Raw genomic sequence first — 18,067 nt, 5'->3', positions numbered from 1 at the left:
AAAAAAGACTGCTGTGACGTAGCGTCCTCTAGAGGGAGCTTTAACACGTCCCTTAAAGCCAAAATGAGGGGTTCAATACCCTGAGCAGAATCGGGATCCCCACTAACGGGATCCAGGTCATCCCCATCCTCCTGTATATCATCACCTGTATCAGATAGTAGAACAAGTAACCCACGCTTCTGTGGTCACGCATGAGAGAGGGGGGCTGTGCATCTGCTCTAGCAGCTAAATCAGCAACAGCTTGTTGTAGTAGCTGAGTTTTCTGCACATTATCAGTGAGCTGGGATGACATATCAGATACCATAGTCTTAAGACACCCTCTCTGGTTTGTGAAGATTGACTGCATTGTTCTTTCACAGTAAGCTCAACAACATACACATACTGAACACACAGACAATTATAAAGCAAGCCAGCCCTACTGTATGTGAGAGGAGACAGAGAGAGAAGGACACCAGCACACCCTGAGCTGCACTGCCCCAGTGAGGCTGTCAGCTCCCTAAAGTACAGTAAACACTAACAATTTTAGTCCTAAATTGGATCAGGATAGTGTACACAAGCGGCTCTCCCCCTTTGCTACACCCTGTACCAGATATCCAGCGTGGCTGAGGAGTCAGGAAGAGCAGTGCGTGCTGTATATGGCTGTAGTAAGCAGAGGAAGGCGCCAATACGCCTCAGGTCCAACTCTGAGGTAGCTCCGCCCCCTAAAATGGCACCAGATATTTTAAAGTATGTATGTATGTATGTATGTATGTATGTATGTATGTATGTATGTATGTATGTATGTATATATATATATATATATATATATATATATATATATATATATACATACATATATATATATATATACACACACACACACACATATATATACAGTGGTCGAAGTGGAAATTTTGAAGTGGGGGTATGCAAAAGTCAAGGACGCAATTATGCCTCCAGAAAAGAGGGCATTGTCACCCAAAAGGGGGCGTGTCCAGTGTAGTAGAACCCCTTATACTATCAAGTACTGGTGCCCCTTTCACCTTATAACACACGGTACTAGCTGAAATTCACATTATAGCACACGGTACAAGCTGAAATTCACATTATAGGACACGGTACGAGCCAAAATTCACATTATAGCACACGGTACGAGCCGAAATTCACATTATAGCACACTGAATGAGCCGAAAGTCACATTGAAGCACACTGAATGAGCCGAAATTCACATTGTAGCACACTGAATGTCACGATCCGGGTAACAGGACACCATTATTTACCTTTCAGGTGTCTCCTGAGGCTGGTTCAGCATTCCAGGGCCGAGTCTCAGTCATGCTGCTGATGTCCTCACTTCATGTCTCCTCTCTGCCAGTCCGCAGATGCTGTCATAAGGAACTCTTATTGTCTGGATGGTGTTTCTAGCTGCCCCGGCCTCCACCGCCAGTGGCAAACGCAGGATTTTTAGAGGGGGGTTTCCAAATGTCAGTCCACAATCTCCCACTCTACAGAACGTTTGAGCAAGTGCGGGAATCTGGGGAGCGGCAGAAGAACCTAGTACCGACCCTGGACATTAATGTAAATAGTGGTCTTTTTATACACTGGATACTATATGGAATACATTATTATTTATCACTATAAATGGTCTCTAGTATAGACTGTATCAAACAAAGTGGTCAGGAAAAGTTTAAACATATCATAATAAATTAATGAATTAATATACAAACATAATAGAACCAGTACTGCACTAAGCACACGTTCTCCCACCTCGTGGTAAGGCTCCTGTCTCTTCTTCCTGGTAGCTACTCTCTGGTCCAGAAGCACTGATGGAGGACTCAGATCCACACACACAGCAAACCTGGTAGAAGAAGCTACTACCAATGGGCATGTGCAGTGGTAAACGGGTGATGTGGCGCTAGCTGTAGTAATCATATTATATACCATTGCTATTGTTGCCATAATGTGAGCCACTTGCCAAGAGGAGGGGGGTTTCCGTGCAACCAGAAACCCCCCCCTGCGTTTGCCTATGTCCGCCGCCATTGCTGCGCTTCTAGTGCTCAGATGGCTCTGCATGGCGTCTCCTGTCAGTTGCGGCCTCTGCCGCCATCATTGTAATGCAAGTGCACAGGCGGGTTTGTGTGATGCTTCTCACCCGCTGTGGTCACTCTCTGCCGCCGGCTCAGTGTGTCTGATGCGCGGGTTGGCGTCCATTGGCTTCTGCGGCCGCCGCCACCATTACTGTAAACCTCCATGTGGTGCTACAAACTTGATTTCCCTCCAAGTGCCAGTATGGGCACAGCCATGTTGGTTCTAATCACATGACGCTATTTCCACCAATCCACAGCATTGCTGAACTCTGCCTGATTTGTTCATCCAATCCCTGCACTGCTGAGGGTATAAAGGGACTGATCCTGAACCAGGAAGTTGTCAGTGCTTTGGTTGTCATTACCAGTGTAACCTGTCTCTGCTCCTTGTGGTTGATTATTCAGTTCCAGGTATTCCAGCTCCTGTGTCTTCATTCCATCAGAGGCCCACACCAATCACCACCTTGCGGTGCAGCCTGACTTCACAGTGTCCCAACTGCTCTCTGCTACTGGCAGTGCTCTAAAACACCGGCTTCCAGCACCTGGCTCCCAACGGTGTTCAGCTCCACAGTACCATCGATGTTCCGCCATCAGTTTCCTTGATACCGTCAGTATTCAGTCATCTATTCTTCAATATCACCGATCCCTAGCGTCACCAGTGTCATTCAACCATCCTCCTGTTAACACTGGTTCATCTGCACTTCAGCAGTTCTCCATCACCGATTCCAACCGACAAACCCGGCAGTCTACGTGTACGATCTACTCTACAGTACATTCAGCCTCTGTACAACATCTGCTGACCAGTTCATATCTCCATCCTATTATTTCAGCATACGGGTGTTGGTGAAAGGACTTTCCATCTCCTAATCTCCTAACCCCTCAAGCTAGTCTTGTAGTGGATACCACACCTAAAGACATTTCATCTATTGCTGCATTCAGTGGAACGGTGTACTGTTTTTAATCATTCCTCATACTCTACTACTGCTTCTGCCGTGTACCATCTGAACTGTGGTCACACCTTCGGGCATTGGTGGAACAAATCTATCTGCATGTCTAGAAGCCCTATACTACCGCCCAAGTTTAGTTACACACCAGCCCCTACAACTGAGGCCACTCCTGGTCAGCACCAGCCCTCAGTTGTGACACTGAATGAGCTGAAATTCACATTGTAGCACACTGAATGAGCCAAAATTCCCATTGTAGCACACTGAATGAGCCAAAATTCACATTGTAGCACACTGAATGAGCCAAAATTCACATTGTAGCACACTGAATGAGGCGAAATTCACATTATAGCAAACTGAATGATCCAAAATTCACATTATAGCACACTGAATGAGCCGAAATTCACATTGTAGCACACTGAATGAGGCGAAATTCACATTGTAGCACACTGAGTGAGCCAAAATTCACATTGTAGCACACTGAGTGAGCCAAAATTCACATTGTAGCACACTGAATGAGGCGAAATTCACATTGTAGCACACTGAGTGAGCCAAAATTCACATTGTAGCACACTGAATGAGCCGGAATTCACATTGTAGCACACTGAATGAGCCGAAATTCACATTGTAGCACACTGAATGAGGCGAAATTCACATTATAGCACACTGAATGAGGCGAAATTCACATTGTAGCACACTGAGTGAGCCAAAATACACATTGTAGCACACTGAGTGAGCCAAAATTCACATTGTAGCACACTGAATGAGGCGAAATTCACATTGTAGCACACTGAGTGAGCCAAAATTCACATTGTAGCACACTGAATGAGCCGGAATTCACATTGTAGCACACTGAATGAGCCGAAATTCACATTGTAGCACACTGAATGAGGCGAAATTCACATTATAGCACACTGAATGAGGCGAAATTCACATTGTAGCACACTGAGTGAGCCAAAATACACATTGTAGCACACTGAGTGAGCCAAAATTCACATTGTAGCACACTGAATGAGGCGAAATTCACATTGTAGCACACTGAGTGAGCCAAAATTCACATTGTAGCACACTGAATGAGCCGAAATTCACATTGTAGCACACTGAATGGGCTGAAATTGTGACAGCAGGGACAGCCAGAGTGACGACAGGGGGAGAGAGTGACGACAGGGGGAGAGAGTGACGACAGGGGGAGAGAGTGACGACAGGGGGAGAGAGTGACGACAGGGGGAGAGAGTGACGACAGGGGGAGAGAGTGACGACAGTGACGACAGAGATAGAGGGTGACGACAGAGAGAGGGTGACGACAGAGAAAGAGTGACGACAGGGGGAGAGAGTGACGACAGGGAGAGAGAGTGACGACAGGAAGAGAGTGACGACAGGAAGAGAGTGACGACAGGAAGAGAGTGACGACAGGAAGAGAGTGACGACAGGAAGAGAGTGACGACAGGAAGAGAGTGACGACAGGAAGAGAGTGACGACAGGAAGAGAGTGTGACGACAGGAAGAGAGTGTGACGACAGGAAGAGAGTGTGACGACAGGAAGAGAGTGTGACGACAGGAAGAGAGTGTGACGACAGGAAGAGAGTGTGACGACAGGAAGAGAGTGTGACGACAGGAAGAGAGTGTGACGACAGGAAGAGAGTGTGACGACAGGAAGAGAGTGTGACGACAGGAAGAGAGAGTGACGACAGGAAGAGAGAGTGACGACAGGGAGAGAGAGTGACGACAGGGAGAGAGAGTGACGACAGGGAGAGAGAGTGACGACAGGGAGAGAGAGCGACGACAGTGACAGCAGGGAGAGAGAGTAGGGACAGGGACGGAAGTGACAGGGAGAGAGGTGACAGCAGGGGAACATTACCTTATTTGTTGCGGGTGAGTGGCGGCCAGCTGGTGGCGGGTGGCTGGCGGCGGTGAGCGGCTGGTGGCAGTGAGCGGCGGGCGGCTGTGAGCTAGTACAGTGCTCTACACAGCCGCCACGCAGGGACGGGGATCAACATGTGCAGCAGGATGGCCACTTCCCTCGCCTCCTGCTGCACTTTCATTTGCTAATTTCCGGGTCAGTGGAAGAAGTGGCGGTATACCATACCGCCCCACTTCGACCACTGTATGTATTATATATATATATATATATATATATATATATATATATATATATATATATATATATAAATATATAAATATATAAAGAGCAAGTTCAGGCGGCACTCCACGGATTTTCAAAACCAAATGAGACAGCTACACAGGCTTGAATGTCAACGTTTCAGGTGCTGTTTAATCACACCTTTCGTCAGGATACAAACACAGAAAGTACAACATACCTTATATAGATCACCAGTGTCCAGACCCTAATCACCCTCACCACCCATTTCCGGTCACGGGTGCCGTCATTAAGCACGGCCATCCACAGCTGACGGGAAAACGGGTTGGCCTAGTAACCAAACAAACACCACGTCACCTACGTGCTCCAGAACTCCCACACCCCTGGAGTCCGCCCACCGGAAGCGCGTCAGAACGCGTCTACCAGTGAGCGGGCGGGGCGGGGGGGCCGGGGCCCATCACCTAGGTAACGAGTAAATAATAACAAGTGAACCATCAAACAGTGTGCGGTATCTTGCTAGAGAACATCACAGGCAGTTAAAGAATATGACAATAACTCTCTATGGTGCATCTACCTGTATGTAAAACGGCTAGTGTTAGTTAAATGGGTCTGGATAATGCAAAACTCAAAATGTTAGTAGATCGGTTATCTGAAGGATTACGACAATAGTGCGGTGTAGATTGATAACCAGAAAGCTGTCAATTTAAAACTACTAAAATCCATGGAAAAAAAATCCATAGAAAAAAATCGCACAAACAATCAGTTTCCCTTAAATCAATAGGTATGTCCGAAATCACATAACCATCCTACCTATATTTAAAATGATTTCTTGAAAGAATTGGAAGATTCCATGGAAATGCAGCATTAAGCTACCTATACAAAAAACCGGGTCAATTAACAAATAAGTTGAGCCAATAATTTAGTGCATCATTGAATGGAAAGCTCGTTAGAGCTGCTTCCAAACCTATTAGGTACAGAATGAAAAGTGCTTGTTAATGCTATTACCAGACCCATTAAACCCAAAGCAGAAAAAACCATTTACAAAAAACATAGAAGAGATAAATTTTTGTTAAGGCCCATTGGTGAGACAGTATTAAAGTTATTTATCCATCGTGCCTCCAACTGCAGCAGCTTCTTGTTTCGCTCACCCCCTCGCGTTAATGGTGGAACATGGTCCACCAATTTGAAACGTAAAGTAGCCATACTGTGGCCCATTTCCTTGAAGTGACGCGCTACTGGTTGTTCGGTGGCTATACCCTCCAGGGCCATTCTGATGGCGGATCTATGTTGTGCAGCCCGCTCCCGGAAAGTACATACGGTTTTGCCTATGTATGCTAGACCACACGGACATTTAATGATGTAGATAACAAATCTTGAGGTACACGTCAGCACATGCTTAATAACAATTTTTTTACCAGAGTGAGGGTGAAGCACCGCTGGTCCCGTTTCCAGGAATCTACAAGTTGTGCATCCCGTGCACTTGTAAGACCACAGAGGCTTACTTAGAAAATGAGACCTAAGCTCCCTTTGTGGTGATATTATGTCAGAGTGTACCAACCAGTCCCTTAAGTTTCTTCCTCGACGATGACACTTAAGTAAAGCACTATTATGGAGTGCTGGAATAGAGTTATCAGAACTGACAATGGGCCAAAGTGTATTGGCATTCTTCCCGATAATAGTACTAGCCGTCGTATAAGTAGTCACCAAAGGTACTACCTTCCGTTCAGATTTAGTTTTTCTACGTAGGCATTCTTCACGTGATAGTGCCAATGCTTTTTCTTTGGCCTTAATCAAATCATGCCTTCTATAGCCTCGTTGAAGGAATTTTTCCATCATGTCATTGATTTCTCTCTCTGCATCCATATCGTTACTTGAAATCCGCTTTGCTCTTAAAAATTGGGAGTACGGAAGACCTTTTTTCATGGCTTCCGGATGGAAGCTCCTTGCGTGAAGTAGTGTATTTTTATCCGTGGGTTTATGATATATTGATGTGGATAGTGTTGTTCCTGTTCTTGTAATTTGGACATCCAGATAGTGGATTGTGTCAGTACTCACATCATAGGTGAACTTGATGTTTGCGTCCATTTGATTGATAAGTGTCATGTGACTCACAAAATCATTTAGTTTGCCAGACCATACTATAAACAAATCATCTATATAACGCAAAAATAAGATGATACTGTTGGCAAAAGGTGTATTTTCTAAAAACAGCTTTTTTTCAATGGACAGCATAAACGCATTCGCAAACGCTGGGACCACGTTACTCCCCATCGCGCACCCCAAGCGTTGCAGGAAGAAGGTCCCGTCAAACATAAAGAAGTTTCGGGTAAGGGTTTTCTCTAGCAGAAGCAAAAAGAAGTCAATATCAGGGCCCTTGTAATGTAGATTACCTATCAGCAACCGCCTCATTGAGGAAATTCCCTCTCGATGTGGGATGTTTGTGTACAGACTTACTACATCTATACTTGCTAATACACACTCTTCAGGTAGTTCTGTACAATTTTGAAGATGGAGCAGAAGCTGTGTGGTGTCCATGAGTACCGTCTGCTCTGCTTGGATTACCGGCTGTAGATAGAAGTCTAGGTATCTGGAGATGGCATTATACAGCGACCCACGTGCCGAGATTATTGGGCGTCCAGGTGGGGCAGATAAACTCTTGTGCACTTTTGGCAATGTGTAAAGAATTGGAGTAATAGGGTGGTCCACCGTCAATGCTTTCAGAGTTGTTTTGTCAATATATTTCTTCTGATATGCATCCTGTAGAATTATATCAATCTCTTTTTTGAATGAAATTGAGGGGTCCCCCCCCAGTTTCTCATAGACCGACTGGTCATTGAGCTGGCGATGGATTTCATCTATATATTGAGCACGGTCCTGCAGCACAATGGCCCCTCCCTTATCGGCCGCTCGTATCACCAACTCCTTGTTCTCACTTAAGGATCTCATTGCTACAAATTCTCCCTGTGTTAAGTTAGGGAGGGATTTATCCATTCTTTTGATCTCCTTAATGACAGAGGATTCAAGCATTCTTGAATAGCTTCTAATCGAAGCGTTATGTGTCTGTGGATCAAAATGAGAAATTGGTCTTAGGGGATGGTCCGGGCCCTCCATAACCTCAGTGATTGGATTCTTCCCAAAGTGCTCTTTTAACTTTAAATTGCGTTGATGTTTCCATGCATCCACTTTCCAGTCAAAAGCATTAAACTTTGTTGTGGGTACATATGAGAGCCCTTTATTCAGCAAACTGGTTTCTTCCTCTGATAATGAATAGGAAGATAAATTAATTATGAGATCGTTTCGAGGAATTAGCGTTTTCCTCTTCCTTTCCCCTTGGCCGCCCCTCCTTGTTTGGGAGCGTATTCTTTTCCTCGCGCACCGCCGGTGCGTGTCGAGGTCCCTAAAGGGGGTTTACTGCTTTGGGTGCTGGTTGAGGGTTCTTGTTCCTCTGTTGAACTTCCCCCGGTGGATACCTCAGTATCTGTTAGAAATCGTCTTGAGTTCCGTTTATTAAAGAATTGCTTCCTTCTTAGGGGATAGCGCCCTGTGGCCCAGGGGTAGACTGTTTGCTCTTCGTAGTCCTTATTCACTGTTACCAGTTTGGATTTTTTATATTTAATCAGTTCACATTTGTATGACTCAACCTTTTGATTCAGTTTGGTCATCCAATCTGTATTGGGATCACTCGTCAAAAGAGTATTGGAAGATTTTACCAATTCTGCTATTTTGGTTTTGGTTTCATTCATAATTCTGGTGGATTCCTCTATCACCAATAACATCAGATCACATGAGCATTTGCTCAACACTGCCACCCAGCGGCGACAAAACTCCGAATTCATCCTCCCAATAGTGGGGATATTTTTAATCCTAAATCCCCTGGGGATTTTCCGTTCCCTATAATAATCAGAAATTGTCACACTATGCAGATGATAGTCGATCTCCTTTTTCTTTAATTTAAGTAGTGAAAAATAAATGTCCTCTACAGCATCTACACCAGCAGTATTTTTAAAGGTGTCTTTGGTTAATAATGTCTCTGCCTCAGAATCAGTGAAGCTAAGAAACTCCCCTGTAGGTAGAGTGATAGCCTGAAAGCCTGGAATATTTTTCAATCTGCTCTGGCTTGATCCCTCCATACTAGAAAATCAATCAAGGCAGCAGCAAGTCCTTATGCATAAAAGAACACCGTGTTCACAAATAAATGTGCAAAAAAGAATAACTTAGTGAGTAAAGAAAAAGGTACTGACACAAATCCATATCATTTTTGAGAATTGGTTGCCATGTCCAATAAATATCTGACAAGCAGAGATTTAATACATAAAGTTCCAGTATGACCGGCACTCCAAACAACTTGTTAATTACCTGGGTGCCCTCCCTCGGTCCAAACAGAGCAGATACAAAGAGCAAGTTCAGGCGGCACTCCACGGATTTTCAAAACCAAATGAGACAGCTACACAGGCTTGAATGTCAACGTTTCAGGTGCTGTTTAATCACACCTTTCGTCAGGATACAAACACAGAAAGTACAACATACCTTATATAGATCACCAGTGTCCAGACCCTAATCACCTTCACCACCCATTTCCGGTCACGGGTGCCGTCATTAAGCACGGCCATCCACAGCTGACGGGAAAACGGGTTGCCCTAGTAACCAAACAAACACCACGTCACCTACGTGCTCCAGAACTCCCACACCCCCGGAGTCCGCCCACCGGAAGCGCGTCAGAACGAGTCTACCAGTGAGCGGGCGGGGGGGGCGGGGCCCATCACCTATACACATACATACACACACACACACATACATATACACATACATATATACATACATACACACACACACTGGCAAAGTCTCCGAGTTAGCTTAAAACATCACACTAGTGCTAGTCAAGCCTTCGAACCGGGGGACTTCCCTAGCGGGGCCCCCGGTTTGTACTCACCACCGATGTCACCTTCAGGCAGCGTTAGGGGTGTGCGGTGTGCTGCAGCTGTGACAGCCAAGGAGCAGTGCCCCGCTGAACAATAACCCATCAGTACGGTGGTCCTGCAGTGGGGAAGTGGCTCTGCACCTCGTAAGGCCGGTGACTGTCGTACCCCCCTAAGTTTAAAAGAAAATGGAGAAAACTCTCTGGAGCTCAGAGATGTGCCTCCTCTCCTGAGGGCACTTTTTTCTAAACTGCATGTGTGGAGGGGGCATAGAGGGGAGGAGCCAGCACACCCAGTTGAAGAAATTTAAAGTGCACTGGCTCCTTTGGACCCCATCTATACCCATCGTACTAGTTTCCCCCCAATATCCCTTATGGATGCTAGAGAAACAAAGTTAACCCCTTTGATGATTAAGCTTCTCTCACTGAGCCTATTTAGGCTCTTTCTTAAACACAAAATAAAATCTACTGTATATTACCATACAATTGCATTTTAACATGGACATCGACTGATACAAAATAAGTGAAAGGTGACCATAACTGCTGGTATAACTGTAAATGCTGTACACTGCTAACTGAAGTACTTTCCTAACTATTCTTCTAATGTCATATGTACCCTTTATTGTATTTGAATTGTACATCTTAAAGTCAGAGAAAGCAAAAAATAAGGAGATTTATAGTATACTTACCATTATTAAATCTTTCTGCGAGGTACACTGGGTTCCACAGGGAATACTTCAGGGTGTACAGAGGGATCTTGATCCAGGCACCAACAGGTTAAAGCTTTAGCTGTCCTAGGATGCATTGGGGCCTCGTCTATAACCCCGCCTGCAGGCACTGTGAGCTCAGTTTCGTTAACCAGTCCATTGCAGGAGCAGGTAAGAGACGGTAGATGTTAGTCACATAGAACCACATTTTCATGACAGGAGAAGGGACCAGCGGCTAATGCCATACAAACCCTTAGAAGCTAGGTGCGTCAGGGTGGGCACCCTGTGGAACCCAGTGTACCGCACAGAAAGATTTAACAATGGTAAGTCTACCATAAATCATCTTACACTGTGTTCCACATGGAATACATCTGGAATGTCCTAAAGCAGTTTCTCAAGGGAGAACCCGGCGTCCAAAGGAAGCAACCTGGGAGGCGGAAGTATCAAAGGCATAAAATCTAATGAACGTGTTCACTGAGGACCATGTAGCCGCCTTGCGCAATTGTTCTGCGGACGCACCATGGCGGGCTGCTCAAGAAGGTCCAACAGACCGAGTAGAATGGGCTTTAATCGCAGCAGGAGCTGGCAGTCCAGCCTGTGCATAAGCTTGTGCAACCACCATTCTAATCCATCTGACCAAGGTTTGCGTATTCGCAGGCCAGTCTCGTTTGTGGAAACAAAACCGTACAAAAAGGGTATCTGACCTCCTAATAGAGGCAGTTCTCTACACATATATGCGGAGAGCCCGTACCACATCCAAAGACTGTTCTTTGGAGGACAAGTCAGATGAGATGAAAACTGGAACCACAATCTCTTGATTAAGGTGAAAAGATGAAAACCACCTTATGTAAATAACCATGGCGAGTTCAAAGAACTGCTCGGTCACGATGAAATATTTGAAAGGGTGGACGACAGGACAAAGCACCTAGATCAGACACCCTTCTGGCAGAGGCAACAGCCAGTAAGAACAGGACCTTAGCCGTAAGCCATTTAAGGTTCACTGACTCAAGAGGTTGAAATGGAGACTCTTGCAGGGCATTCAGGACAACAAACAAATCCAATGGAGCCACAGGAGGGACATAGGGAGGTTGAATCCGCAATACACCCTGAGTGAAGGTATGAACGTCAGGTATAGATGCAATTTTTCTCTGAAATCATACCAACAAGGCAGATATGTGAACCTTGAGGGAGGCCAGACAAAGGCCCAAGTCCAGGCCTTGTTGCAGGAAAGCCAGGATTCTGGAAGTCTTGAATCTGTGAACATCATAGTTCTTATCAGCACACCAGGTGAAATAAGAATTCCAGACCTGTAATATATCCGGGCAGATGCCGGTTTGCGGGCCTTCAACATAGTTTGGATGACAGCCTCAGAAAATCCTTTTGCCCAGGATCTACATCTGGTAGGCCCCACTTGTCCACTAGGAGTTGAAAGACTTCCGGATGTGGACTCCACTCTCCGGCGTGCACGTCCTGGCGACTGAGAAAGTCCGCTTCCCAGTTGAGGACACCCGGAATGAACACTGCCGATATTGCTGACAGATGGCGTTCCGCCCACTGAAGGATTTTTGACACTTCCAACATTGCCAAGCGGCTTTGAGTGCTGCCTTGATGGTTGATGTATGTCACCGTGGTGGCGTTGGTCGGACCGTACTGGAACAGGCCTGTTCTGTATCAGAGGCAGGGTGAGAGACAATGCAATGAACACTGCCCGCAACTTCAGAATGTTTATCAGGAGGAGTGATTCCTTCTTGGGCCACCGACCCTGAAAAGAGTGTTGCTCCAACACCACACCCCATCCCCACAGGCTGGCGTCTATTGTCAGCAGGACCCAGTCGGGGATCCAGAAGGGATGGCCCCTGCTTAATTGCTGGTTCTGAAGCCACCAGGTCAGCGACAGACGAACCTCCGGAGTCAAAGTGATCATATGAGACCTGATCCGATGAGGTAGGTCATACCTTTTGGAAAGGATTAATCTTTGCAGAGGGCGGGAACGAAATTGAGCATACTCCACCATGTCGAATGCCGACACCATCAGACCCAGTACTTGCATTGCAGAGTGTATCAATACTCTGGGCCGACAAAGGAAGCATCTTATCCTGTCCTGAAGCTTCAGGATCTTCTCTGGATACAGAAACAGCCGTTGACTGTGCGTGTCCAGCAGTGCCCCCAGGTGCACCATGCTCTGAGCTGGGACCAGCCACCCGTGGGCTTGCAGGATTCTTACTGTCAGTTGTAGATGGCTTAGAAGGACATCGTGGGAATTTGCGAGGACCAGCAAGTCGTCCAGATACGGCAGGATCCTAATTCCCTGGTGACGGCAATGAGCCGTCATCACGGCCATAACCTTGGTGAAGACCTATAGCAGATTTATGCCTAACCAAAGATTGGTTTAATTGCTGCAACTGGTTAGACAAATTATCCACCCAAAGCGGATTAACCATAGGGACAAGTTGTGACTGCAGTGGCACAGGTGATCCCATAGTAGGCATTAGGCGGTCCACCAGAGTTGATAACATAGCCCAGGGTGGCTCCTGATTGGCTGCAGGAGCTGCAGACTGACCAGGAGAGGTATGGCACACATTACACAAACCATCATGTAAAACGTCCCCCTCAAGTAAATCCTTGGTGCATGCCCTGCATGATGCAGGAGCGTCCCCAGATTTACCGCACTTTTTGTTAGACATTTCAGTAAATGCAACACTAGAGCATATGCCAGACAGAGTACACTACCTAAAAATAAATTCTTTAGTATGTGACTGAGTACATGGTACCTGCGACAAACAACACCTGCGAATAAATCGGGTATTATGAGACTGAGTCCCCCAGTACACAACACCTGTGACTAAATCCAGTAGTAGGTGACTGAGTACACCGTATAATCGGTAAATACTGTGGCGCACTATATAAACAATCCTGACGGACCTAGTCCCTTAGGGTACAGAATATAGTGATGGATATATCTGTGTAAACACTGAAAGTGAAATCCACACAGCAGATACAGGCACACAGTCACAGAGCACTGGACTAGTATACAACAGTATATCAAGTGTGTGTGTACACACACACACACACACATATATATATATATATATGTATATATGTATGTATATATATATATATATATATACATATACATATATACATAGACACATATACATATATATATATATATATATATACATATACATATACACATAGACACATATACATGTATGTATATATATATATATATATATATATATATACATATACATATACACATAGACACATATACATGTATGTATATATATATATATATATATATATATATATATATATATATATATATATATATATATATATATATATATATATATATATATATATATATACACACACACACACAGGGGGGTGGGGGATATAGCGACCAACGGTGTCTTAAATTAATTCAATAAAAGTGGATCTAAAAGTATATAAAAACTGACCAGATCAGATAAATCTGAAAAATGGGAATTTGTACATTAAAACAGACAATGATTACACAACTATACTAAAAATTATTAAAATTTGAACAGCAAATCTTCTTAAAAAATGGGATAAAAACAATAGACACAATGCAATATAATACCAGTTAAAATGTATGTTAAAATATGTAAAACAATTTTAACTTAACTTGGTATGAGGTCACTCCCAGGTAGCCCAATATGTGTATATATATATATATATATATATATATATACACACACACACACACACACACACACACACACACACACAGGTTGAGTATCCCATATCCAAATATTCCGAAATACGGAATACTCCGAAATACGGACTTTTTTGAGTGAGAGTGAGATAGTGAAACCTTTGTTTTCTGATGGCTCAATGTACACAAACTTTGTTTAATACACAAAGTTATTAATAATATTGTATTAAATGACCTTCAGGCTGTGTATATAAGGTGTATATGAAACATAAATGAATTGTGTGAATGTAGACACACTTTGTTTAATGCACAAAGTTATAAAAAATATTGGCTAAAATTACTTTCAGGCTGTGTGTACAAGGTGTATATGTAACAAATACATTCTGTGCTTAGATTTAGGTCCCATCACCATGATATCTCATTATGGTATCTAATTATTCCAAAATACGGAAAAATCAGATCTCCAAAATACCTCTGGTCCCAAGCATTTTGGATAAGGGATACTCAACCTGTATTAATATATTAAACACAGCGCGGTCCTAGACCGGAGGTATATATCAGAATACTCGTACAATATATTCTGTAACATGCACACTTGTTCTTAACCAACGCTGTCTGTGTAAAGACATGTAGAATACTTAAGTGTTTGTAAAGTCACATTGCTGTAGACAGGCTTTCCCTACAGTCCCGGAGACCAGCCGCAGCTAAACTGAAGATGGCGCCCAGCGTCTCAGTCAGGGAGTGAGGGAGAGTGAAAGGCAGCTTCAGGACGGGAAAATCTGCTCAGAGATGGCGCCGGGGGGAGGGGCTACAGGTCAAGCGCTGGCTCCCCTCTGCTGGTCCTCACCGCCCGGTCCTATGGAGTCTTATTAAACTGGGTGTTAGTACACCCGACCTGTACTCCTATTGCTCTGGCAGATATAGTGGGGTCCCTGTGTGCAACAGTGTCCATGTCAGCATCGCAGTCAGTCTCCCTAGACTGCGAACGGAACGCGATTTAGTAGCGGGTTCCGCCTGGGAGACCCTCTTACCTCCTCCCCGTAGCAGCCACGCGAACCAGGAGAGCGTCTGCGACCGTGTGCCTAGAGCTGAAGCGTCTCCGCCGCAAGTACCCAGGAACTGAGCCGCGGGAGTACGCAACGTCGCTTGGGAGGTGATGGAGCCGCAGAGCTGAAAGTCATTCAGACATGTAACAGTGCTGCGGCCCTTGAAATCTTCTTAGAAAGCTTTTTTCAGGGCTGCCCAGTGCAGCCCTCCTCTTCACTAGCCTGCTCTGCAGGCACCAACTCGAAACTGAGCTCACAGTGCCTGGGGGTAGGATTATAGAGGAGGCCCCAATGCATCCTGTGACAGCTAAAGCTTTATCCTGTTGGTGCCTGGATCAAGATCCATCTCTACACACAGATGTATTCCCTGTGGAACACAGTGTAGCCCGCAGCAGAAATGTTAAACTGAAAACTAAGACATCTGATTTTTATATAAGCTTTACATGTAATACATAAGAAAAAAAAATTACCATTCTTGAAAAACAGGCAGACAGAATTCCACTTCCAGATCCTACATCTAGAGCTTTGGCACCATCGTGTAACTGATCATGGAGCAGTTCTAATGCATACGCATGCTATATAAAGAAAAGTTGATAATGTCAGATATGGAGAAAGGTTTGTTAACATAGTAATAAGTAATTAAGCATAATGTCATAACGCAGTGGTTCTCAATCTCGGTCCTCAGGACCCCACACAGTGAATGTTTTGCAGGTAACCCAGCAGGTGCACAGGTGTATTAATTACTCACTGACACATTTTAAAAGGTCCACAGGTGGAGCTAATTATTTCACTTGCGATTCTGTGAGGAGACCTGCAAAACATGCACTGTGTGGGGTCCTGAGGACCGAGTTTGAGAACCTGTGTCATAACGTATTCTGTCTATATATCTGTTCAATTTAAAAGCACTGAATCCTCAGTGCCATTTTCATGAGTATAGCTCACATATAAACAAGTGTAATTAAATATCACTTGTCTGAACTCTGCTTTCCTCTCATACAGAGAAAATTATTACATATGGTCTCCATATATACATTCAGTGCTACTACATTCTAAAAGCAATGCAGGGAAAACAGAGAATTTGGACATCTTGTAAAATTTTTAAATGTAACCATTTATTTTAGTCTAAAAAGGCCAATAAATAAATTAACAGTAAATATAGAATGTACTAGTTATCAGCATGTCAAAATGACGGAACATAACGTAAGCGCCAGCGGCTGTGCATGGCCGAATAGGGCAACACTAGAATTGCTCCGTCAGGCGCCATCTAGTGGCCGCCAGCACACAGAACACTTACTGTAAATTCCCCTTACAGAGGTCAGGTGCAGTGTTATCCTTTTATTATACAGGATTACTACTAAGGGCCAGATTCAATTAGCTGCGACAATTAACCGGGGCTATTCAATGACATCTTATGATAAGCCCTCAGGCTGCAGATTTCTATTCGAGCTACAAGCGTGTTAATCCATAGCTCTGGGTACTTATCCTGGAACCCGTGGGTTAATACGCGTTAGCCGCAATGTTACAGCACAAGGAAGAGGAGTTGTATTTTAATAACTTCAGGAGTAAAAGCCCATGGCTACCACCCTTTTCCTCACGCAATAAATTTTACAACGCTAATTAATTCCTGCCCTAAAGAGTAAATAAAAATATATACAAACTATATAGTTCGGAAAATGAAGCCACTCTTACATTAAAACCCCTGTAAAAGCGATACTTTACAGACCGCACAATCAATTTATGGCAGAGAATAAAACATTTCTGCCGTAATCATAACAGGTTATACATATTTTAGGTCACCAAGGCCAGCAGTGCTAAACGTTTCTCACATCAGACTAAACTGAAAGATCAGAAAAACAATACACAACTTTTTCCTTCACAGCAAAACACATCACACATACCATATGTGGAGCACTAATTGTTGCTTGATAACCTACAGAGAAAAAACAAAATATTAAAATGAAAGTATTCTACGAGACAGCCAACATCACGTATTAAAAGGTAACAAAATAATATATAAAACAACCTTGCAAATGTAGACTGTGTTATAGTATTTTGAAATATACTATACAGATAACAGTACATAATTACGTTTCCTGTTCAGAATCTCCTATAACATGCTGTTTACATGACAAATACATGTAAAAGGCAAGTTAAAATACTTGCATTTATGAACATATATGTAAAAGTTCCTATACCTTGAGATCTTTCAAGATAATGTCTTCCCTACTTCTCTATACCCTTCAATGTACAATAATTACATTTCGACTTTTGAATAGCCCCTAAGGGGTATATGCAATTAGCGGCGAATCGCGGCAATTTTTCGGCCGTTTTTCAATTCGACACAATTCGACAGTCTAATTTCGGCAAGTGGGTGCCGAAATTGACCATATGCAATAAAAAACGGATTCGACAGTCCCGCTGACGAAAAACGGCTGATATGACGGATTTTGTTCCGATTTTTTAAAAACGGGAAAAAACACGGAAAAAAAATGGCGTGGGGTCCCCCCTCCAAAGCATAACCAGCCTCGGGCTCTTCGAGCTGGTCCTGGTTCTAAAAATCCGGGAAAAAAATGGACAGGGGATCCCCCGTATTTTTAAAACCAGCACCGGGCTCTG

General features: G+C 44.1%; 1 protein-coding gene across 5 annotated transcripts in view; it reads right to left on the bottom strand.

Moving 5' to 3' along the window:
- PCMT1 (protein-L-isoaspartate (D-aspartate) O-methyltransferase) overlaps positions 1-18,067 on the bottom strand; it is a 194,513-nt gene that overhangs the window by 81,473 nt on the left and 94,973 nt on the right. For all 5 annotated transcript variants that reach the window (XM_063917453.1, XM_063917452.1, XM_063917451.1 and 2 more), the window contains 2 exons: positions 17,350-17,381; positions 15,922-16,026 (listed from right to left, as the gene is read on the bottom strand). In XM_063917453.1, the coding sequence (XP_063773523.1) occupies positions 15,922-16,026; positions 17,350-17,381 (137 nt within the window). The remainder of the gene's footprint in view (positions 1-15,921; positions 16,027-17,349; positions 17,382-18,067) is intronic.

This window comes from Pseudophryne corroboree, chromosome 4, assembly GCF_028390025.1.
Source record: "Pseudophryne corroboree isolate aPseCor3 chromosome 4, aPseCor3.hap2, whole genome shotgun sequence".
Lineage (NCBI taxonomy): Eukaryota > Metazoa > Chordata > Amphibia > Anura > Myobatrachidae > Pseudophryne > Pseudophryne corroboree.
This window is presented reverse-complemented; position numbering and strand designations above follow the sequence as displayed.